Source organism: Patella vulgata, chromosome 1 (genome assembly GCF_932274485.2).
Source record: "Patella vulgata chromosome 1, xgPatVulg1.2, whole genome shotgun sequence".
Classification (NCBI taxonomy): Eukaryota; Metazoa; Mollusca; class Gastropoda; family Patellidae; genus Patella; species Patella vulgata.
Genome location: NC_065879.2, coordinates 89,115,110 through 89,141,986, shown reverse-complemented (window position 1 = coordinate 89,141,986; position 26,877 = coordinate 89,115,110). Strand labels below are relative to the sequence as shown.

Genomic DNA, 26,877 nt, shown 5'->3' with positions numbered 1-26,877 from the left:
ACGAACCTTTAACATTGCAATTCGATTATCACAGGTAGACATTTTAGCTTAAAAGCGCTCGACTGAGTATTCGCGACGATCTAGGAATCTGATAGACTCACAAGCTCGGCTTGTACCCAATCAAAATTAGTGCCGAAATATGCAGGGTATTACGTGAAGGCCTTGATAAGATGTACGTAGTTAAAGCGAGATCAAGCCTTCTATCGAAGATGGCAGCCCCATACTATACATTATTTGAACTAATGGTGGTCACCCGTTGTTCCCTTTATCTGTTCTCATTGTAGGAGCAGTCAACCATGGACATTATCAATACAAAATTATTAAAACGATAGTCCGCTTCACAGAAATGTGGTTTAGGTAAAAAAGAAAACTCAACAAAAATCACTTTTATATATAGTTTATTACATATACCACAATCTACATGAAATAGACAAAAATGTATTAAAAACAAATCATAAACCCATAAATTATGAAATAGCGTGGCATAATCAGTAGCACTTTTTACTCACATCACCAGTTCGATCACTAAAACCGTGTTAACACTTCAGTATTTCCGCAATAATATTTAGAAAAAAATGTAGTAATTGGAGTGCTAAATATGCGTATACAGTGTTAGTGAGTTTCTAATCATATATTTGATTAATTCATGAGTAAATTTTGAATTCAAGATAAATGAATAATATTTAAGGTACTTGATAACCGATGACATATGAAATTATCACATATATTTTAATCATTAACATAGTTAACCGTTAACTAGATAAACAGTACTAATAATGATACAGTCTATAATCCATTGTTTTCGATATTTCTTTGTTTTCGATATTTCTTTGTTTACTTAATTTTTCACACCCCGCCGCTATAAAACCCAAATAATGGTAGGTCAACATCAGAGGATGGCGCAACAGCTGTAATTTTGATACTCACAATTAACCCCCAAAATACAACTAATTACTGTTTTTATTGGTTAACGATGGATCGTACATTTTTAGTGTTATTGTGAGGAATAATCGAAACGAAGACACAGCAAGGGAATACCCGAACTATAAATTAAAAACAAAACAGTTCTAAACTAATCTCTGTCTTGAGTTACTTTAAATAAACACTTTATTCTCTGGGATTTAAGATTAGCCCGTTGCTTAATGCAAGTGCAAGTAAACTATACATTCTCCAAAAAACATATTTACGCAGTTTTATTACGATCTTTACATCGAACTACCGAAAGCATTATTAAATAAAGTATTTATGCCCCTTGATCATATCGTAATAGGGTTATAAAAGATATTTATGTTTAAGTTATGTGGGGTTGTATTCACACAAACAGTAGTGTCAGCACAATAAAATTCCAATTCAAAATGTTAATTAAACGTGTTATAAATAAACTTTCAATTCAAAATGTTAAGTAAACGTGTTATAAATATACAGTTGACATATGACTATCACAATAGATTGAAATTTGTACCATTCACTTTGAAAAGTGCATTAAAGCTGAACTCCAATTTCAAAACTACAGAAATAATTAAATTAAAAAAAGTTAACGCTCTAAACAATCGACATACTTGATTTCATTTTGTAGAACAAACATGGCCGATTGCTTACGGCGTATAAAAATAGAGGTAGGCCACATTCACATCCAGTATATGAATTGCCGAGAACAATATCCACACTCGACTAGAAATATTTTAACTACCAATTACCTCCTGACTGATTGACGTACATATTATTTTACTAATTAGACAAAATAAGTCAATCACGAAACTGCCTTACCCCAAACAATAACAAATCTACTAACACAAGCCAATTTTCTTATTTCGTGAAATGTTTAGTATTATCGTTCCAAAATTTACCCAAAGCAGCAATAAAACTGTTGTCCTCTCCATCAAATAAGTATACTTTCACTTCAAAATAGACACCACCCTGTTGTTATTTATGACGATCATGGGACATAAGTAGTTATGTTAACAACATAGAATTGGTTGGTGTTGGTAGATGTTTGGGATAAGGCAGTTTTCTCTTATTTATAGGGTAAAAGTACATCGTGGTTGACTTATTTCGTCTAATTAGTAAAATAATACGTACATGATCAGATATAATAATTGTGTAGCAATAATTTTTTCAGTTAGCTGACAATGATAAAACGTCAATCAGTCAGGAGGTAATTGGTAGTTGAAATATTGCCAGCCGGATGTGGACACTGTGCTTGACAAGGCATATACCGGATGTCGGCGTGGCCTGACTCTGTTTTTGTACGCTGTAAGCAATCGGCCGTGTGTGTTCTACAAATTGGAAACAAGTACGACGATTGTTTAGGGCGTTAACTTTTTTTTGTTTAATCATTTCTGTAGTTTTGTAAGGATGTCTAAAGTATAAAAGCGAACCGAAATATAGATTTGTATGAGGGGTTGGGATGGCCATGGGGTGCCTTCTCAACCTCGTGGCATTCCGGTTTCCTCCCATAGGAAAGACCCCTGCGCGTGCACTGAGACAATGATAATGAAAAATAAGACTTGTCTGCGATATCACCTTCGGCGGAAGCGGACGTTAAACACTTAGAACAACAACAGATTTGTATTTCAATTAGATTGACAACGAATAATAGGCGTTAGGCTAGAACAATGTTTGGTTATTAAAGACAACCTTTCAGCTCAAGCCAAGTTGATCCGATTGTTTGACGAATTACAGTTCCTGTTTTCGTTAATACATTGTGAATACCTTTGGCAAACGTTAGTAGAATACCATCATTTTCTTCAACCTGCCTTCGAAAGTGCTCTCTCAATTCATACTCCATTAGTCGTTGACCTTGTTTGGCAAGTTCTTCTTTCCGTTCTTTTACTCTGCTTTGGTAAACCTTCTCTGCTTCTACAAACATAGCATCCGTGTAGTGTTTACCACAGTTAGAAAGTATGGTCTGTTCTACCAAACTCAGAATTATATTAACATCGCCCTCAATTGATCCAGTTGGCGCACGGTTATTAATCGTTGCCACTCGCCCGCCACATCTGTCGATCAGTGATCGAAGTTGTGGTGGTGATTTTTGTATATACTCTTCAAGTGTTATTCCCTTAGTCTCTAGTGAGTCTTTACAACTAAAGACACAGATGACGTGACGCATTACCTCTTCTCCAAATAATTCCCGTAGATGGTCTACCGTATCCAGTTCTTCCTGAGTAAATCTGTCAATACTCAGAACAAACAAGAACGCGTGTGGGCCAGGGCATGCAAGAGCAATACAGCGAACCAATTCTTTTGAAATTTCGTCATTGGTATCCCGGGTATCGAATAAACCCGGTGTGTCAACTACAACCAACCTCTTGTCACCCTGAATATCCAGGTAACCGGCTGTACAGTTGCTTGTAACCGAATTACTCGAAGCTGATGACCCAAAAACTGACCGCAGTAAACTGTTTCCTAGTGCACTTTTACCTCGACCAGTTTTCCCGACCAAAACCACCCTCAATTCTGAAAAATAGAACGAACCTGTCATAACTCTCTAGTAAATCTAGACTACAATCCGAAGATGCAAAGGTGCAACAGAAATTTGTTAGGTGGTGTAGAAAGAGTAAGCATACTGTGTGAACTCCTCAAATGGCAAGTGGTATTAGATGTTATATAAAGAATATGTATACTATGTGAACTCCTCCCTGCTCAGAAATTGTGTAAGGTGTTCTGGAAAGAGTAAGTATATACTATGTGAACTCTTTCAATGGGAAGTGTTATCAAATTTTATATAAAGAGTAAACAAACTATGTGAACTCATTCAATCGGAAGTAGTATCAGATGTTATATAAAGAGTAAGCAAACTATGTGAACTCCTCTCTTCTCAGAAATTGTGCTAGTTGTTCTAGAAAGAGTATATAAGCATACTATGTGAACTCCTCAAAAGAGACATGGTATGAGATGTTCTAGAATGAGTAGGCATACCATGTAGAAATGAAAATTCGTTTAGAGATGTAATCTTTGAGTCTTATTTTTTAAATATATCTATAATGTCCCGCATTCTTTTTTTGTTCATCCCAGTAATAGTCGTATTCTTGTTCTACATTTTTGTCAAGTTAAAGGGCGTATAGCTGTATTAATTGGAACTTTAAAATAAAACACTTATAAATATGAATTTAAATAAAATGATTTATATTGAGTTTTTAAAACATTTATTGTAGTTTCTAATCAATTATGTACCGTGAAATATGCAAACAGTCCAAAACTGCACGACAGTTGACGTGCCTGCTTAGTTTATTCTTCACTTTTTAAAAAAAAATTATTATCTTATAGTTTGTGAATCAGCCATTTTAATTACTTCCCCATTGTCTTCTGGGATATGTTAATTTTTGTTTATTACAAATAGCTTTCGAAACCATTATATCCATAGAGTACTAATTTTTGAAATTTGTATTGTTTCTTAAATAGTTTATATCTTTATCCCGTATTTTCACGGAAATGAAATAGGGTTTAACGCCCTACTATGCTTCTTCGTGGCTAATGAAGACGGGCATGCATACGCCATACAGTATGAGGCCAATTTTGCCCGGACAGCGGCGCAAAGGCCTACACTTATATCGACTTCCAACTGCCAGGGTATCTTTTACGTGCATTCCGATGTCTACACGGGTCCATCTGAGCGCTGTCCTGCACCACTGACAAGTGAAAACCCGCGACTAGCGAGCCAGCACATTATCCACTTAGCCAATGTGGCACCCGTATTTTCACGGTAAGATAACAACACCAATATTGATCATAATCAACTCTCGATGTCAACGCTAGCCTGCGATATTTGTTGGATCATGATCCAATTTGCTGCAGAACTTTCCTTCACGATTTAATGATTAACTGGATAATCGTACCGACTTTAGTAATGGTGATCAAGGCTAGGCGGAACATTCAACCGCTTAATTCTCGGTTCATAGTGTATCAATTTGACTGAAATTTTCAACAAATTGTCTTTACATTATCTAGTTTTTAACTATTATAGTGAGAACTGTCAACTCTTTATCTAATCTCCCATAATGTATCTTTAATTAATGTCTAATTAACAATTTAGATAACATTTCGGGTCTAAAGAAAGACCTGCAATACGGAGATTTAGCTTTTGCATAATGTATGTTTAAGCTTCTTTTTCTATGTTAAAGGTGCATTATGTGAGATTTAGATAAAGAGCTGACAGTTCTCGTTATCATAGTTAAAAAATAGATAATGCAAGGGGATTATGTTGAAAATGGCAGTCAAATTTCTTCATTGTTTGGTAAGATTTGGTTGTTTGAAGAATAGAATTGTCTCGATTGTAATTGCTATCGCTGTTCCGATAGTAACTAAAGTCTTCTCGATTATCTATTTTTTAAATAAGATAACCGTTTTTGGATCCGTTCCCAATCAAGAGCATCCGATGACCTAGAGAGCTGAATATGGTCTTGTTGGGTAAATAAATGTCTAAATAAGAATTCATATAGTATTTAAGGCCTAAAGAAAGACCTCCAATAGACCGATTTAGCTCTTGAATAATGCAGCTTTAAGTCGACTTTATACATCTATTGATATAGGGGGATCACGGTGGCTAAGTGGGTGAGACGCTGGCTCGCTAGCCTGGAGGTCGGGTGTTCGATCCCTGCATTGGCCGAGAAAGTTCATCCAGATTTTCCGGCGTGGTCTCCCCTTGTCAGTGATGCAGGACGCAGAGCCTGACAAGGACAGCTGTCTAGTCGTTCGGATGGGACGAAACATAAATTGAGGTCCCGTGTAAATATTGCCGTGCACGTAAAAGATCCCTTGGCAGTTGGAATTCGATATAAGAGTAGACCGTAGCGCCGCTGCCCGGGCAAAATTTCCCTCATAGCACACTGTATGGCATATGTCCGTCTTCATTAGCCCAGTTTAGGAGCAGAACAGTAGGACGTTCAACCCCATTTCACTTCATTTCACTTCTATTGATATAATACATATATAAGTGAACTTACCTTCACGGTCACTAGTAGCCGTCGTCTGTCGTGACACTGAAATAAAAGTTCATATATTTATAGTTATTATCAGACGGGATATAAGTGTTGTTTCAAAGGCTCACATGGCCTAGAGAGTTTATTACGGCCGTGTGATAGGTGGGTCCAGAGAACACACACAGGAAAATTTCGATCTAGAAGCCTGGAAATGCCATTTCCAGTGATCTGAGACAAGAATACGGATCTAAAGTGCGCCCAAAATTTGCATGTTCTAGATTTAGACAAAAAGAAGAGTATCATTCTGTATAAATCCTATTCCAATGAGATTGTTTATTGTTCAAGCAATAAGCGCTACCAAACGCATGACTGGTACGACAGTTAGGTTATTTTTACTATTATGTAATACCAAAACATCATGCCGATCCGATATCTACTGACAGAATTTGGTAGCTGCTTCCACAAATTATTGAAAGTCCCTCATATTTTAGCACCTTATCAACTAATATAAAACAAAAATCAAAATAGTATTTAGCGGGGAGTCCAAAGTACCAATATTTATGACAAATAACATCAATATTAAGTAACTCTTTATTAATTAATATTGACCAATTTGTTTTCATCGTTACCCACGGCAAAATAATAACGATTTTGAGGGCATTTTATGTAGTGTGTATATACTGTACCTTTGGGGTGCTGTTCTGCCTTATAATCAGTACCAGACATGACTGGTTCTGTTTGGGGTGTCACTGATACGTCCGAAGTACTTGAAGTATCCATTCTGCTACTAGAATGTGTAAGCGGCTCTGCATCTCGCTTTCTAATGTTTCTACTCGAAGATGTGCTTTTAAAATTCGACTTGTCGGTTTTCATCTTGTCGGGCAGGGTAGCCCTATGAAAAATATAAATGTTTCGTTGTGTGACAAAGTACTCTATAACTTTCATTAAACTGAATAATCATTTAGGTGTATAGAACTTATTGACCTACGCTCCTTTTGATAATATATTATATTAACTTTTCAACTCGTATAAACTTCTGTTAAGGCACGAACTGATTATGATTTAATTAATCATGTAATTAATCCCATGTCATTTACAAACTACATATGCCCTGTGTACAAGCTCCACATGACTTCAAAGTAATATACACTGGTCAGTAAGCATGCCATGACGTGATAAAGAGACAATCGCACGTATGAACATGTATTAGCCTATTGTTACATCACATCAAACATAGATACACTAACACTACTATTGACCTCACCTAATTTATTCCTTCACTATTTCGGACATTAATTAACCCATCAAACCTAACATGATAATCCGGAAGGCTCCTAAATCACACCTGCAACCTGCCAGGATTTTTTTTTTTTTTTTTTTTGCTTATTATATGGAGTGATTAGCTATAGGAAGGGAATTGGTAGTATATTGACATAACTAGAACCCAATATATTATAAATAAGCTTACTGTTCATTTAACATAACACTACTTGCACCAGCTCCCAGTTCATCAGATTTCTCTGCTTTCTCATTTAACCACCCTGAAAAATAAACGCGGGGAAAAACATTAACCACACACGTACACCAATCACCGGGGTTGTTGCAGATCGACAGAGATACTTGCGAATGGGTTATCACATAGTCGACATTGAAAGTCAACAAACAATTCAAGTTGTTCTTCTCATATTCGAGCCACAAACACATCATATTGCTGATCTATAAATAACGACCATTTTACAGCCGAAGACTTTACAGCACCAGGCCTTTTTTGCAGATTCGTGTATCTGAATTCAGATTTCGTACCGAAATGAAGTGTTCACTTCCTATGAAGTGTTCATTTCTGACACACTTCTAGGAACACTTCCGACGAAGTGTTCATTTCTGACAAACTTCTAGAAACGCTTCCCCTGAAGTGTTTAAAAAACTCAACCGGAATGTTCATTTCTAACATACTTCTAGGAGGGAGAGAGAGAGAAATGGGGTTTAACGTCCACTCGACACAAACTAGGTCATTTCGGGACTAACATATGGTTTAATTTTATTTACATAATTCGCTTGCGCGTAGGGGTCTTTAGCAGTGGGAGGAAACCGGAGGACCCGGTGAAAACCCACGAGGTTGGACAGGCGACCCTACTCCTTGCCACGTACAACCGGGGATTCGAAACCACGCCAGTCGACTCAATGACAGACTTTATGATACAGCGCGCTCACGCTAACCATTCAGCCACCCAACCCCCCAACATACTTCTAGAAACACCTCAAGCGAGGTATTCACTTTAAAAACATTTCCAAAGACACTTCCTTTCAAGTGTTATAAAAACTCCATCGAAATGCTAATTTCAGCGACACTTCCAAAAGATGGTCTGTTTTTACAGCATTTTATCGTCACTTCTGAAAGACAGTCGATATACAATTGCATGCCGTTGACACTTCTCGGAGATAGTGGATATAGATGATCATTTCATCGTCACTTCTGAAAGACTGTTTTAAAAAACGATCATTTCATCGTCACTTCTGAAAGATAGTCTATATAGAACTGCGTGTCATTAACACTTCTGAAAGATAGCATATAATGTATCTGGATGACATTAACACTTCTGAAAGTTAGTCTATATACAACTGCACTTTTGAAAGACTATTCCAAATCTTGAAAAAAATAATGAAACAAATAATGAAATAAAATGTGGCGCACAGTGCACACCACTCCGCCCGCTCAATTAAAAAAAATGTTTCGGAGTCACCGTTTTGTTATATATACCGCCTGAACTGTTTTAAATCCATAGCCATTACTCAATTTAAAGACATTTCGGTGCCCCAAAAATTGATGGAACGAATAATGGGAATATCGATACCGAAATACTTTCGCACCACCGCAGAGTGGCTACAACTATACAGACCAAAATGACATCGCTCGGTATTTTAGTCCACTTTATTTTGCCGACTAGAAAAAAAAAATAATAAATAAAATATTATATTCTTTTATTTATTTTACTTTATTCGTGAGTCGAAAAATCATTTAGCCCTGTCTTTGCTTTAACGGTACGCTGAATCAACTGAAGTAAATGTAGAAAAATTGCGTCTGTCTAAAAATATGTCATTAGCGGGGTTCGCTCTCCAGGAAGTCCAAATACTAAATACACAGTTTATTATTTCGGTATCCCCCTTTCTGTTGCGGGAAATTTAATCCTGTAGTCAGTAATTACACATAATAATTAATCCAATTGGTGGTTATTTGCTGTTTCGTTCCGTCTTTAAAAAATGAGGGAACAGCCATTGGCATAATCAAAATGGCCGACGACAATTGAATGTTTTTTTGATAGTTGAATTTCATTAGAGCCTAATGTGGCTTCACACGATATGTAATATATACAAGCATGCCTTATTTGACATTATATTATTTCAAATTATACTGTCGCCATGGCAGAAACGTAATCGTAACTAACGAGTCGTATATAATATAGCGATTAGCGGTGATTCTCGAAAGAATGAATGAATGAAATGTTGTTTAATGGCACGTCAGCTCCAACCGGGCTATACTGCGCCAAACATATGATGATGTTACGAGACAAACTAGAAACAAATAATCACATTATCTATATATACATAAATAAAAACAAATATCACAGTAAATATCAAATAAAACTAAATATAAACTTTATGTATATATATTTAAAACATGAAGGTGAAAATCAAATATATACAATTAAAATTTTCGATAAAAATTTGTCTCTTTTAAAAAATCTAGCGCTTTACTGTATATACCCGGTTGGGGATTCTCGAAAGAGATAACGGACACAGTCGACATTTCTTTCATTAGGCTACCGCCTTCAAGAAGCTCAATAAACTTGGAATTTCTATCAATGATTCGGTCATTCAGGTACCTAAAAATAACAACACGCCATCATGGGGTCTAGGCTACACGGTAAGAGTAAATTTGCTGGAAATTTGGTAATCCTTGGATGAGATTTGATGTGTATAGTCAGTACGGTACACATTTTAAACATTTCATTCAATACGATATTTTAAAAGACCAAAGCCACGAATAGGCAATAGTTTTACATCTGACTGAAAAAAGGGTTTGCTCTCATTTAATTTTGTACTATAGCCTATGCTGTGATGTTTAACTAGTTTGTCAGAGAAGATTTTGTAAGAAAAACTTTATTAAAATAACCAATCCCTATAAAATTGGATATCAATTACTTTACAAAAAATAAAGTAGAACATCAAAAAAAAAAATGGACTAATGTAAAGCGAAGTAAGATTTTGTAAGTTATATTACAGGCTATATGGTTTGCTGAGAATTAAAATTTTTACCTGTGTTTCAATTTTCCATCATACATTTTTGTCAAATAAAAATTCAAGTTGGCCATAAAATATATATACAATTTTGCATGTGAAAATGATAGCTATTAAATTTGTATATCCTATGTTTACAATATTTTATGCTTCTAACATTTTATTGTTGTTCAAATGAGTAAGTGCACATTCCTTTGTTTTGAAAAAGCGGTGGACAAACTAGTCGAATCAATTGGTGCTGATATTCCCCTATAGTGTCCACTGTCATTCCGCCGAATATTCGCCCAAATCACACGTTTTGAGTATTCGGCCGAATTATATTCGCCTAGTGTGTCCGCTTCGCCGAAACAATCACAAGATTGTAGAATTCATTAGCCAATCACCAATCATATATCGAAAAGTCATGTGATTGTTTTAAGACCAAGGTGATGCAATTGACTGGTGAATCGGGTGAAGGATTCGGCAAGTGTGACCACACATTGGGTCGAATTAATTTGGCTGTGATTTGGCACAGATTGATTCGGCCAAATGATTTGGCTAGTGTGTCCACCGCTAAAGAGAGAAGGGAGATTACTGGGGTTTACTGTTCAATAATTCGCTTGTGCTTAAGGGTCTTTAGCAGGGAAGGAAACCGGAGGGCCCAAAGAAAACCCACGAGGTTGGACAGGCAAACCTAAGTATGAAATCGAAACCATGTCACGTGACTCAACGACAGACCTTGTGATTTCATGTGCACACGTTAACCACTAGACCATGCATCCAACCCCTGCACTGAAAAAAAGAGACACAAGCATAGAACCAAATGTTACCTTGGAAGTGACCTGGTTTGTGTTGATCGGACTATATACAAACACAGAATGTGCAGTGTGATATGAGGGTAATTTTACATTGACATATATCGTATGACCTACTCTTATATCAAATTACAACTGCTATGGGTTCTTTTACATGCACACACATGAGTACACAGGACCTCAGGCTCTTTTACGTGCACACCAATGTGTACATGGCACCTCAATTTTGCCTTTGGTCCAAACTACACCAAATAGAAGCAAATTCTTGACAGGCCCTCCGTCCTACACCGCTGACAAAGAGAAACCATGTCAGAAAATTCTAATGACCTGTCTCGGGCAACTGGGAGCCTGGTCATTGAGCCTGCATCTTACTCTTTAAGCCACAGCGTATTGCTATTGCTATTCTTTTAAAAATCTTACATAACCTTAATTTATTACGTCCTATAGAATTATTAATTTCAGTATATATTATTTTGTGAAATTAGCAGTAAAACAAGAATGAATATTAAACATGCAAGAGCTAAATCTGATTATATTGCAAGTCTTTTTTATTTAGGCTTCAGATGTCATAGAAATTATAAAGAAAGTGGATAAACGACCGGCTAACGGCTTCCGATATATCGTCTCTGATTGGCCAATTTTAACATGTGGTTATTTTCCAATATGGCAGCCTCTACAGGCTTTACGACTCTAAATTCACTTTTAGAGGCGATGAAACAATTTGAATTTAAGAATAAAGTGACATATTGGCGAAGAGATACGCAGACATTAGAAAATGCGTTAGGGTTGGGAACCGTAATTCACAATATCCGGTTTCGTAGTAAATTTTTCGTTAAAGAACCGGTAACCGGTCGTTTATCCACTGCCAGTTATAAATTAGATCTTTATTTACACAACAAGCACAAAATCAACTCTGTAGACCCACGGATGGCTTGGACTCAGCTTGGATTTAAACGGGATTTCGTTGACCGATTTAATGTTAAATCTCGTGAGCGGAGATCCGTTACGTTGACGTCATACTCCCGGATCGAGGCTAAATGATAGAGTGTACAGAGCGAGGCGGCTGTTGGGCGATGCATTAACAAATGACATCTATACTATTTAAAGTGCAATAAACTAAACACAGATAATGACAAATTTTACAATTCCTGGAGACCGTGTGATGACTAATACAGATGGACAGGTCTTCTGTCTTAATAATATCAATAAAAATATTTTTATTTCTCCAATGATTTAATGCATGTCCGAAATAAAAGTAAGAATGAAAATTTACCCACTCATTTTGTCCAATTGTTATAAAAATCCAAAAAGGTAAAACACAAATTCGAATATGATGACAGCAGACAAAAGACAGCAGAGATTATGTAGGTGGAGTTAACGCCTGTCAATCAAACGATCGGCCATACTAAGAATCAGTGAAGATGGAATTCAATCCCATTTCTAGTCTAAAATTACACTGGTGGGAGTGGTGATAACTAGGCCCTAAACTATGTTCAGAATAAAGTAATTTGACTGAAATTTTCAATATATTCTTCTTTTATCATCTATTTTTGAACTGTTATAGCAAGAATGGCTAACTCCTTATAAAAAATCTCCCATTATGTACATGTATCTTTAAATAAGAAAATATTGCAGAGAGAAATTGGAATTCCTGTACCGTAACTAAAGTAAAGATATAATTAACATTAGAATAATTAGATCTAGGCTAATTACAATGATATCAATAGGATTTGTCCTTCTTGCTTTTATCTTCCGTTTATTTAACTGGTCCGATATGTATTTTTATTAAAAAAAAAGAATAATATTTGGCCCATTGGGGAATTTTAATATTAGTAGGCAAACTCTCAAAACTGTGTTTAAAACAAAATACAGGTGGTTTTTTTTTTGGGGGGGGGGGGGGTAATAAACATGTCCAAACACTGTTAAGTCCTAAATTTGGTTAAGTTGTCCAGATGTCCTATAGCAAAAGGTACCGCTCAGCATAAAAGTAGACATTAAACACAATTTGATTATGTAAATTATTATCCTTGGGATTGTTGCTTGAACAAAAAAAACATGACACATTCCAAACTCGACATTAACTTCTTCAGGAAAGTAATTACGTGGTTTCAATTTCTCGGCTGTACATGAGGAGTAAGGGCGCCTATCAAACCTCATTGTTTTTCTCCAGTTTCTACGGTGTCCTTCCACTGCTAAAGACCTTACCGCAAGCGAATTATTGAAATAAAAATAGAACCATATGTTGTTGCTCCCAAAATGACCTAGTTTGTAACGAGTGGATGTTATTGTTAGACCCCATATCCAAACTTGCAATACTTTTTTTTATTGGAAATAACCCCCTTGATTACTTTTTTTCAGGATGAATCTTTACCTGAACATTTTTTTGTTGTTTTATTTTTAGGTTAATCAAACCAGAATACCATCACCTATGAATGTGGCCGAATAAGGTGTGGTGGTGATTGATAGCAACATTGAATATCCACTTGTATTAGTCACCTCGGTGGGTTGAATGGTACAAAAGATGGAAGAAAACACATGAAATGTGTAAACTGTAAGGGTTTATAGTCTGGCCCTATCCAAATTACAATACACCTGTCCTTGAGTATATGAATATTAATTTTTTGTGGACAACTCTACAGGTCACAATTTTTATACGCCCACATTTTCATGTGAACGTGTATTGTCGTCACTCCTGTCCTGTCCTGTCCTGTCCTGGCCGTCCTTCCACAATTGTTTCTAAACAGTCTACAGGTCACAATTTTTATACGCCCGCGTTTTCATGTGGACGTATATTGTCGTCGCCCCTGTCCGTCCGTCCACAATTTGTTTGTGGACTCTCTACAGGCCAAAATTCTTATCCGATTTTGACGAAACTTGAAATATAGGTTTATCTCCAAAAGATCTCGGCTGTTTCGATATTGGCATGTATCAGATCGAAACTTCATTGATTATGGCCCCTTTTTGTACGAAAAATCACTTTTTTAGCTTTTGAACCCTATAGAGGTCACAATTTTTAACCGATTTGGTTGAAACTTGAAATGTAAGTTTATAACCCAAAGATCGCGGTTTGTTTCGATATTCGCGCATATCTGACCTTAACTTCTTAAATTATGGCCTCTGATTGTATGAAAAATCGCGTATTTAGCTTGTGGACCCTCTCCGATTTAAAAAAAACGTATTATTAGATCACCGTTACGCCCTATGGACGGCTGAGTTCGAATTTTGTTAAAGTCGGCCCAAAATTGACTAACAAAATGGCTGCCGTTCGTTCTCAAGTAAATATTATGGTATATCAAGGTTGTGGACCCCATAGAGGTCACAATTTTAATCCAATTTTTCTGAAACTTAAAATGTAAGTTTTTAATCCAAAGATCTCGGTTCCTTTTGATATTCGCGCATATCGGACCGTAACTTCCTGAATTATGGCCCTTGAATGGACAAAAAATCACGTTCTTAGCTTTGGGAACCTATAGAGGTAATAATTTTTATCCGATTTAAAAAAACGTATTATTATATCACCGTTACCAGGCCTCAAATTCTAATCTTTTTAGGGCACTGTCAGTTTGGCCTCGGGTTTTTGGCCAAATTTAGGGGCACCAAGGCCAATGATTGGGGCATCAAGGCCAAAAAAGTTTTCAGCAGCAGCACACCGAGGCAAAAATGTGTTTTTCTTTATAACTGACTTAATCAAGGATCAGTATGTGGTGTACTAAAGGACTCTGACATTACAACGTTTGTATTAAAGTGCAAAACAGGGTTATTAATCCAATTTGAAACAAACGGGACAGGGAATAGGGTAATTGCAAGCTTCCATTCCATTCCCTTTGATAAAAACAGACTTCTCAACAAAAATAATTCTTGGTAACTTGTTGTGGAGAATCTTGTATAATTATAATATACAAAAATAACGACAAACAGTGCACCGTTCAGAAAATTTTTCATATCAAATTCACATACTGACGTGGAAGTTCACGTCAATAATATTCCCGAATAAATCACCGAAAATAAATGTGGGGGGTGTGGAACTAAAAAATATGATGTGTAGTAAGACATTGTTTAAATTGCTGGTGTACTTTAAGGGTAATCATTTACCCTTACTTCTGCTTTTAATTGTCACGTATACTGTTCTCACAGTGCCTAATACGCAATGGGATCGCGAAGCATTCATAGATGTTTATGAGCATTCTTGGCAATTCATCGGATATTGAGAGTTGGGAACATGCTCCTAAAAGTCGCCATGAAAGCCTATTTCGCAATCTGTTTGATGGCAAGGCATATGATGTGATCGTAAGCCCCTTGTAAATATTTTCACCTTCAGCCACCTAAGCCTTATAGATATCCCACGGTAGCTTCGCCACAATAATTTCAAAATTAATCATAAACAAAATTGGTTACTTTTTGTTTCTGTTAAACATGTGTTTCATGAAATCTGCAATTTGGACTCTTAATATTGGTATCTTGTCCAAAGGACTTGAGCAACAATATATTTGTATAAAAAAAAGTTTTTATTCGCTTAGAATTACCACAACTAGATAAAAAAAATATATGACCACGTAATATCTGATTCCAAAGAAGTATAAAACTTACCTCCAATTTGATGAAAAGAGAATTGGTCTGTTGAAACCTTGTATGGGCCAAAGCTGCCAGATTTTACGGCTGTTTCTAGGATTGGGTGTAAGTTATTTAATTCAGACTTCGAAGTAGTTAAAACGCATTCAACAATAACACCACCACTTTGTCTATAATATAAAACATAATATTCATACACATCATGGGGGGTTGGATGGCCGAATGGTAAACGCGTGCGCGCTGTATCGTAAAGCCTGTCATTGAGTCAACTGGGGTGGTTTCGAATCCCCGGTTGTACGTGACAAGGAGTAGGGTCACCTGTCCAACCTCATGGGTTTTCTCCGGGTCCTCTGGTTTCCTCCCACTGCTAAAAAGACCCCTATACGCAAGCGAATTATTGAAATAAAGTTGAACCATATGTTGGTCCCGAAATGACCTAGTTTGTGTTGAGTGGACGTTAAACCCCATTTCTCCCTCTCTCTCTCGATACACATCAAGGAATCATGAAATACACTCATTAAAACGTGACTAGCAAATGAACTGGTGGCACACTAAAACAATCAGATAAACCACCCCATTACATCCCCATACAATTCCAAACAGTTCAGTGATAGATGCTAGTTAAGGGTAAAACATTCCATATACGTACTGCTCAGTTGAGCTAACTGTATTTTCATCTCCAATTACTGGAGTTACTTCTTCTGTGTCATCGGTGTTCCTGTTAGTTAACCATGCTGTAAATCAGAAGGTAGATCCCATGGTTTAGTATATTAAGACAAAATGAATAACGTTTTATGTTTAACTATATTAAATGTTGGTGTACAAAATATAATATATCACTAATATTTTCAGTTAGTCCTATTAATAGAATTTGAAATAATTTGTAGTAGTAGAATTTTAGGTGATATGATGCAATATCAGTTTTCGTATATATTATTGTGTATATATATATATATATATATTATGTTAAGTACTAACCTCCAATTCGACAAAATAGAAAATCATCTGTTGATACTTTGTAGTGACCTAAGTAGCCAGGCTTCAGAGCCTTGTGTAAGATTTCTAATACATTGTCGTCATCTGTCGTAGAAGACGTAGTAAAAACAAAACTTACAACAACGGGGTCATGGCTAGAAATAAAATCAAATAGTTAATGGTAGGATTTATCCGAAATACAAGTATATACATATACATGTAGTGTGTCATTATATAGTATCACTTATACCACGAACTGATACAAGCTTTGGTTAGCCACATATTCCACTATTCTTAGGTATTCAAAATTATCAGATGTGTCTCTGAAATCCTATTTCGAACCTCATGCAAAAGAATAGAACATTAAACACATTTTCATTTCATTTAACATATTAATGTACTGTGATAGTTACTTTTAATTTGTCAATAGTATTCATCATATAATTAATCAAATGAAAAGGTCAAATGAAAACAAATTGACTGTAATAAAAACATTTATAGCGTGTTATCTTCCACAATACAAAGCAGAAAGCTAGAAACGCTGTAGCTTGCACTTTTTTTCTGGGTAGTTAGATTTCTACCAGTAAGTTTAGAGTTTGATCAAAATGCTTGTTTTGGAATACCCGACCATTGGAACGTGGAACTACCGCCGAGCAAGTAGAGCGTGTTTGTAGATTTCACTAGACAAAATAAAACATCACTGTCTCTACTCTATAATTTAGAGTATTATTGACAATCACCTGACAAAATAAAACATCACTGTCTGTATAGTTTCGATTATTATTGAAAATTCTGTTTCCATCAAGTATTCGCCTTGTACGCCTACTATTCAAAAGTAAAAATATATACATAATCCTTGACGAAAATACTTCAGTTTATATTCATACTAAATAAGACTTAATGATAAACCTTTCATGAACATCGGCATCTATCCGAAATGTCGACATAGAAACCGAGCTCATAAGCGTGCCGAAAAGTCAAGTAACATAAACCATTGGGTAATCTTCCGTAAAATTATAAAGTAGGTAATTTCACTCACACAAAAGGTGAAAGGTGATTTTATATCTAAAATCACTAATAGATACCTCGCAAGAATTATCCCCCTTGGTATCAAAATGATTGATTTGTTCATAGCTGAACGAGAGGTTGAAGATCAATTAAAAATATTCAACTCCTCAAAGTACCCAGGGCCAAATGGAATCCGGCCATTAATTCCAAAAAACATATCTTCCACCTTTGTAATTCCATTAAAACTTAAACATACAATATGCAAGAGCTAAATCTGCCTATTGCAGTTCTTTCTTAAGGACTGAAATGTTTTCTTAATTATTAATTAGACATTAATTAACTTATCCAGGCCATAATCAACTCTCGGTGGCATCGGGTTTCTCCGATATTAAATAGATTAGAACAGTTCAGCCATATTTTGATTTAAGCTATAAAAATGGAGGAGCGAGACTTAGCTTTGAACAACCAGTACGGTGGTTGACATTATTGCACACGACTTGTCAAACCTTCAAAGGCTAATATCTTCGCTCGAAATAGAGTAAATGGAATGAAATTTTCAAATTATTCATTTTACATTGTCTACTTTGGAACTGTTATAGCAAGAATAGCAAGCTCTTTATTTAAATCTTACATAATGTATCTTTAATATTCACGCGTAAAAGAACTAATCATCCTAATTTTATGTAAGACAATAGAAATGAAATGAAATAAAATGGGGTTTAACGTCCTACTGTTCTGCTCCTAAACTGGGCTAATGAAGACGGGCATACGCCTACTCTTATATCGAATTCCAACTGCCAAGAGATCTTTTACGTGCACGCCAATGTGTACATGGAACCTCGGTTTTTCGTCGCATCCGAACGACTAGACAGCTGTCCTTGTCAGGCTCTCCGTCCTGCATCACTGACAAAGCGGAACCACGCCGGAAAATCTGGATGGACTTTCTCGGCCATTTATTTTTTAAATTGCAGACCGTTATCATAATTTTGTAGCTAGTTCTTGTTTGGACAATTGTAGTTTGTGCTTACATCCTCAAAAAATACCCTATAAAAACTATGTGATCTCTATGATTCTTGCGCTTGCTATGTGTACTGTTCTGACGTCATGTCAGCAAATGTCAATTTTTTGGTATAGTTCCTGTTTCCTAGGCCTATTTCAACAGCTATTTCCGACTCCTTCATTATTATCAGTCAGATCATGCTAGTGATCAAAGCGTGAATTTAAGATACCTCAGAACGATATCAATTAATTTATGACAAATTTTCAACTGTTTTAAGTATTTTAGGAATTTGTTTTCATAAATGAGGATGATGAAAAACGGTGTGATAGTCATGTGTGCAGATTTTCGAGAAGAATTTTCTCAATAAAGATTTTAGTTGAGGAAGATCATTGAGCACAAACAAAAACACTGTAATATTTTACGCAGTAATTCGCCATGATAATTTAGAGGGGGTTTATTGTCCATTCGACCACACTTTTCGATCAATCGAGGAAATATCTGATTTCTGCCACAATACAAAATAAACCAAAAAACATACCTGAGGCTTATTACCGTTGCGTCACACCCATACTCTCTAATTAACGTTTCTAGTTCATCTTTCAATTCTTTATATTTGTCGCTATTTGGATCACTATATTCAGAATGGTATTTTAGATCTGGAAACTTTATGTTCATACCCAAGTACCCTAATAAAAGAACAAAAATGATTAATGTAAATAAAGACACTTTGTAAGTATGCATGCTTAGCGGGCAACAGAATCATGTATCCTGATAGGCCGTAATCAGATGCGCTAAATGGCCAGGAGTATATAGTTTGACTATCTGGATCTGTAGGATTTGTGTTTCATGTTTGAAACAAAGTTTCATATTTTAAATAAGTCTTTACATTTGTCGCTTTTTTGGATCAAAATCTGGAGATTCTGCTGGTGATTTTTATATCAACTGTGGGTTCGTATAACATTAACTACAATAAAAAAAAAAAAATCGAAAAAGTTTGGGGACATTTGATGCGCGTGGATCACGTGGATAACATCTAGGAACACCTCAATGTAAGTCAGCAGTATCCGACCATTCAACGATTTTGATTATTCACGTACGACGAAAACCTATTTAATAAGTGACCACTATGGTGTCTTGAAAAGGTTAGGATGTCAACTATCCTCAAGTAGACCACATCTTATATGGTTTGTATATTACTATAAGTGATGCTCTTCCCGAATAGGATCTTGTCTTTTCGCTGAATCAAGTTTGTAGGTAGGTATTATCGGTAGTCCATGGTAACAGCTTTCTGTAACAGATTCGATATCGAAGGAAACTTTTTCATTGTATTTCCATCCGATGTGTCGTGCAACATTTAATGTAAAATGAGACTTACTATTATCTTTGACAGCCGCAACATCTTCACATGCATCTATAAAGAAATGAAATGAAATTGAATTTAACGTCTTACTGTTCTGCTTCTAACTGGGCTAATGACGACGGTGTATCTATAAAGGAACATCATCAATTTTTATACTTCTTTAATGTACAAAATAGCACAAGACCAGGAATTAATAAATTACCAAATTTGATATTGAATAGGAACATTAGGAGCATGTACATAAAAACATTATTAATGTGTTAAATAACTATAAGAAGTGTGTTTAAAGGGGTACCTTAAAAAGTGCATTTATATCTACCTTGTTCTAGTATTTGTCTTGCCTTGTAGTGGCCCGTAGCAGAAAGTGCCAGTAAAAATTTATCATAGGCGCTTTGACCACACTCTGTCAAGGTCATTAATAATTTATCTGTCAGCTCAATTCGATCTTTTTTGGACTCTATTATTCTTTTGTACTCTTCGTCAAATACAGAAGCAGAAAACAATAATCCGCAAAGATCACGGGGATTTTCTATGTGTTTCTGTAAAGCTATGTAATTTGCCTGTATTTTGTTAAACTGGGCCGTCGGCATTCGTCCCCTTTCCACGAAACCTGTAAAGAAGAGTGCAAAATGATTAATGGCTGGGTATGTTATTACCATAGGGACAAGGTTTTTCATAAGTATAAAGATTGCCTCATGAATAATGTAAATATTTTTCAAGCATTGGTGACCTAACCGTGAACCTAACCATACTGGGCTAATGAAGACGAGCATACGCCATACAGCGTGCTATGAGGAAAATTTTGCCCGGACAGCGGCACCACGGCCTACTCGTATATCGAATTCCAACTGTCAAGGGATCTTCTACGCTAATGTGTACACGGGACTTCGGTTTTTCGTCCCATCCGAACGACTAGACAGCTGTCCTTGTCAATCCCTCCGTTCTGGATCATTGACAAGGGGGAACCACGCCGGAAAATTTGGATGAATTTTCTCGCCCAATGCAGGGATCGAACACCCGACCTCCAGGCTAGCGAGCCAGCGTCTTACCCATTTAGCCACCGTGACCCCCTACTTTTCAAGCATTGATGAACTAACCGTAAACCTAACCATAGCTCATTGACGCTATCGAGTATTCTATGTGTTTGACCCCGGACTCTAAATCTCGTGAGCATGGTGTTCTTAAACTACATTCCTTAGTTAGGTTAATGGAAATACCTGTTTGTTTATTCTTCAATTCCTCTTTTGCAATTAAACCTTTTAACACTTGCACTTGCTGTGCCAGTTTCCGGTTATCTTCCACTAGTTTCAGTTTAGCATTATATTGTTCTACAGCCCTGCTATACATATCACGTGTATAGTGACTTCCGCCATTGCGCCTAACAGTGTCAAGGATCATGTTAAGAAGATTTCCACAGTTTCCATAACTTGGCTTTTCAACATCGTCCAAACATACATATCTGTCTTGACATTCCTTTATGATTTCCTTCAAATATTCTGATTCTTGTATCGTTAATGTTGTGTCCCGATCTTTAGGTTCCCAATTGAAAACTATAACAAGGTACTGGATGATTTGTGGACCAAATATATCCTTAAGCAGGTTGAAGGAACGTATGCATTCATCAGTAATCCTATCATCTATTTTAATAACGTAGACAAATACATGCGGGCCTGGTGGTGTTAGACAAAATGAAGAATAAAATTCTTCTGATCTGTGCGTAATGGTTTTCTTGGTATCAAACAGTCCTGGCGCATCAATGACTTCAATTGCTGCTCTATTATCTAGTACCTTTGTCTCGGACAGAAACACTGAATGGTTAAGCAACGAATTGCCCATCGCGCTTTTGCCACACCCTGTCTTACCAACCATTACTACTCTTATTTGTTTATCAGGTGGTGGGATTGCCATGTCGCCTGCAATAAAGTAATTAAAAGAAACATACACACATATATACTAATGTCCAAAAGAAAGTATACACTGAGCTGTTTGTGCTGCATCAACCAAAGTCGTTTTTCCATGGTATACGGTATTTGGGTAGAATGTCAATTTGTTTCACATTTTTATTTTGCTTAGAAATGTTGAGTTTGGACGCAAGAGACAAACTCAGTAATGCTTTATCAAATGTTTTTAATCTAAACAAAACTTGGTCATACTTTTAGTGTGTATACTTTCTTTTGGACATCAGTATACATTGTATATACAGATGGGGGGAACCAAGTAAAAAGTCATCGCTAATGCCATTTATTAATTCTGTATAGCTACGATTCTTGTCTCATTTCTACAAAATAAGTGGATTGTATCCCTCATAAGCTTGAAAAATATTTATTCAGTTGATATATTTGGTTGAAATCTTCAATGTGGGTTTGAGGAGCGGAAGAAGACGAGCCTATAAAAACATGTGACCCACAGAAAGTATGAAAACTAAGTATGACACACTGGTTCAATAAATTATTAAATACTGATTAAAAAGACTACTCAAACAGTCACTGCTTCACATACAACCAGGCGTTATTACCACTGATGAAATACACAAAAATCTAAGTATATATTAAGCTAATTTATTCTCAAGGGGGTGGGGGTTTGGGATCCCCTAGTACGAATATTTTGCAGAATCATTTGAATTCTAAACAAGTTACGAAATAAAATTCGATAATTTAAATGAATTCCTTGTTAAGCAAGTAAAGAAATGCAAATAAGCATTCTTAAGATATTTATTTATTTGTTAAGTATATTACGAAATACAACAGAATACAATTTTGTAAAGATACAATTTAACAAAACAACGTTACGGAGGTAACGGTTGTCCAAGAGGCACCGTATACACTTATAAATATAGCTCTAAATTAATGTTTTAACAATAATAAACTAAAAGATTTTCATAAACATTATCACATTTCCCACCAATTTTAGACATCAAACCGCCTCCCTACAGCCCCATCCCCCAAGGCAAACAAAACAGTTATGAAAGACCATCCTATATACTTATAAAATGACCAACAACCTTAGCACATTTCCACCCAATTTAAGACCCCTTGACCAATATTTCGCTAAAACCACAAGACATCTCTATGGCTTAAGCCTTGTGCACGAAAAACGTTGTCGGCAACAAGGGATAATCTAAGACCCCAGACAAAAATAGGTTTTTTGGTGCATAATTTTATTCTAATACGATCAAATTACAGCTTCATATCAAGACTGAATAATAATCAATCAGGGTGAACAAAAAATATTTTAGGCATTAACAGTGACGATATTAATTATAAGGTATTTTTGAAACCATACAAATCTACACATACACATTTCCATGTAGAATCCGTCTTTTGATGGGGTTAGTAGAGTACGTAGATTTGCTTTCAAATCTAGATTACTAGAATGGCCAAAACAATATCACCAGTAAGAAAGATTCCAAATAAAAGCTAGCACCGAGCGCAGAATAGATTAGACACTTGTAACCAGAAAGTAAATGAAAGGAAAGGGCAGGGGTACGGTAGCTGATAAGGGACATGAAAAATAATATAATTTGTTTTTTTGAATATTCACCCAAGTCAATTTAAATATAATTTTTTTTTTATAATTTTCACCCAAGTCAATTTTAATATAATTTGTTTTTTACAATTTTCACCCAAGTCAATTTTAATATAATTTTATTTTTATAATTTTCACCCAAGTCAATTTTAATATAATTTGTTTTTTATAATTTTCACCCAAGTCAATTTTAATTTCCACCCAAGTCATTTGTAATTTAATTTGTTTTTTATAATTTTCACCCAAGTCAATTTTAATTTTCACCCAAGTCATTTGTAATATAATTTCAATTCTGTTGAATTTTCACCCAGCGCGTGATGTCATCTCAATTAGCCTCGTTTCCAAAACACTAATTTTCGAACGCCATTGGGAAAATAAACGTGCAGGGGTCGACACAATCTTAGTCGGGATCTGACAGTGATATGTATTGAAATAAAATGAAATGGCGGTTTAACGTCAAACTTCGACTGGGTTACTGAATACAGTATGCACTAATGAATGATGGGTCACACGCATGGCTCTTGGCCTTACTACTGGAAAAAAACCAGATAGCTTTGCCATGAAGTCAGAGGGCCTCTTTTCTTACAAGACACAGAGGGTCTCTTTTCTTGGACTTAGGGCACTTCAACTGGATTTGGTGTTTCCTTTCAGTTTAATTTTTGGATATTTTCAAAAAAAAAGTTTATTACACTTTCCAATATAGGCCTATTTATACAGCAAATCTCCCCAGGGAGGTTCTCGCAAGATACTTGAATCGATATTTTGGTGCGTAACATCCACTCGACACAAATTAGGTCATTTCAGGACTATAACTCATTCATTTCAGTAGTCAGTTTGTGTGTAGTGGTCTTTAGTAATGGAAGGAAACTGGAGTACTGGACGAACAACCCTACTCCTTGCCACGTACGAGCGGGAAAAAATCGAAACCACGCCACTTGAATTATGATGCAATGCACACACGTTAACTATTCGCCCCCCCCCCTTTCAATTCTGAACATTTAATGAAAGTCAAGATTTCTTCCCTTTGATTTAGAGATCTTGTGATAATTTCAGTCCATAAAGTATAAATCAAATGTAATTACAGGCCTCATTTCTGGCTCTGAGACGTTGACAGGCCTGCTTGTGTTCCCCCAAAAAGTCATCATGTGATAATATCAAAAATCTTTATTACACTAGTAATGGCTTTTTGATAGTAATATTTGATATAAGGTAAATCATAATCTATTACAATCTGATACATGTAATTACAGAATGAGAAAAATATCTCTTTAATATAAAGGTAAAACATAATACATTACAATCTGCTAATTACAGTATGAGAACCAGCGGTTGTCAGGCAAGATATGCCCATATTCTGCAAGAGTGGGATTGAGAACAAGCAATAAAAAAGCTATTTTTCATACAATCAGGGGCCATAATCCATGAAGTTATGGTCTGAAATGCGCGAATATCGACATGGACTGAGATATTTGGGATATATATTTTAAGTTTCATCAAAGTTTGCGTCCAGCCTCGTGGGGTTTCTCCGGGTCCTCCGGTTTCCTCCCATTGCTAAAGACACCGACGCGCAAGCGAATTATTGAAATAAAATTAAATCATATGTTAGCCCCGAAATGACCTAGTTTGTGTCGAGTGGACGTTAAACCCACCTCTCTCTCTCTCTCTCTCTCTCTCTCTCTCTCAAAGTTTGCGTACGAGGGGCGACCATTTTGTCCGGCAGTTTCGATCAGATTTTCAGAAAATTCGAACTCAATCATCACTAGGGCGTAACGGTGATATATTCAAACGTTTTTTAAGTCGGATACAAATTGTGACCTCTAGAGGGACCACAAGCTAAGAACGAGATTTTTCGTACAATCAAGGGACGTACGTAATTCAGAAATTTAAGATCCAATAAGCGCGAATATCGAAAGAAACCAGATGATAATTGTGACCTCTAGAGTGTCCACACGCTAAAAAAAGTGACTTTTCGTACAATCATGCCAATATCGAATGGAACCTAGATCTTTTGGAGATAAACCTATATTTCAAGTCTCGTAAAAATCGGATAAGAATTGTGACCTGTATAGTGTCCACAAACAAATTATGGATGGACGTCCGGACGGACAGGGGTGACGACAATATACGCCCATATGAAAATGTGGGCGTATAAAAATATCTATTTGATATAAGGTAAAACATAATACATTGCAATCTGCTAATTACAGTATAAGAACCATATAAGATAAAACACAATACATTACATTGGAAACGAGGCTAATTGAGATGACGTCACGCGCTGGGTGGAACTTCAACAGAATTGAAATTAAATTACAAATGACTTGGGTGAAAATTAAAATTGACTTGGGTGAAAATTATAAAAAACAAATTATATTAAAATTGACTTGGGTGAAAATTAAAATTGATTTGGGTGAAAATTATAAAAAAACAAATTATATTATTTTTCATGTCCCTTATCAGCCACCGTAGAGGGGGGTCCACAAGACCCCTTGTGTACGATAATGTAATACTCGTAGTTTCTTGTCAAATGATGAATATTGCAACATCCTCGCGTACATTCTATTTACAGCATAATACTCGACATTAAATAGCTGACAATATAAAATTCTCTCTAGCCAATTATGACCCAGTTCCTCACAAACGTTAAGGATATGGTCGTGGGGTCCGGAAATACCACTTGTATACGCACAAGGGTTAAGCCATTTTGTTAGGGAACAAAATAAAGGCGTTGATTTAGAGTTATATCCCATAAGATGTTTATGGATTATGGGCCAACTTTGCTATTAAAATATTACCCTATTCACACAGTTTTCTTCTTATTAATATTGGACTCGTATCTTACAAACTACAAGGTATATTCGCTCGAAAATCTTCCATGATATTACGTTTCATCACAATATAAAGTAGTTTGGTTAGTGAAATACCCTTTGTCATTGCATTGCGTGGCGTGTCATTGTACGTATATCTATTTTTATCAACCGAAACTATAAACAGGAAGATATTATATAGTATTAATGTAATAGGTGCCTCTTAACTTCAACAAAATAAATCGTTGGATCGAATAAAGTGTAGAATTCGCATATTATTACGAAACATTGTTTTGTGTACAATTTCACTATTACACAAAGACTTTTCAGACAAAATACAGATTTATGAATACAAAACTCTTACAAAGCTACCAAACACAGGCAATTTAAGATGTTGTAGTGCTATACTGATCTTTGGGATTGCTGGACGGTATATTTATGTGAAAATCTATTTCGACCAAAATCCATATTCTTCAAATTGTTTTGCCTGTAGCACATTTAGACTCATTTTGTCAGAAATATCAAAATATAATACACAATAAACATACTATACCTGTTTATATATTCATGTATTACGCATCAGTATTGAACTATATGTTCAAGGGAGCTAACTAACGTTGAC

At 35.9% G+C, this 26,877-nt stretch overlaps 1 protein-coding gene across 1 annotated transcript; it reads right to left on the bottom strand.

Annotated features, from left to right (window-relative positions):
- Positions 1-381: 381 nt before the first annotated feature.
- LOC126809150 (uncharacterized) lies at positions 382-26,877 on the bottom strand. Its single transcript, XM_050534929.2, has 12 exons — positions 26,809-26,877; positions 21,141-21,836; positions 20,243-20,533; positions 19,939-19,974; positions 19,102-19,249; positions 16,559-16,710; positions 16,230-16,314; positions 15,599-15,750; positions 7,390-7,462; positions 6,608-6,813; positions 5,946-5,981; positions 382-3,459 (listed from the first exon to the last, which is right to left on the bottom strand). The coding sequence occupies exons 2-12, from the start codon at positions 21,829-21,831 to the stop codon at positions 2,627-2,629; spliced, it is 2,703 nt and encodes a 900-aa protein (XP_050390886.1). The 5' UTR covers positions 21,832-21,836; positions 26,809-26,877; the 3' UTR covers positions 382-2,626.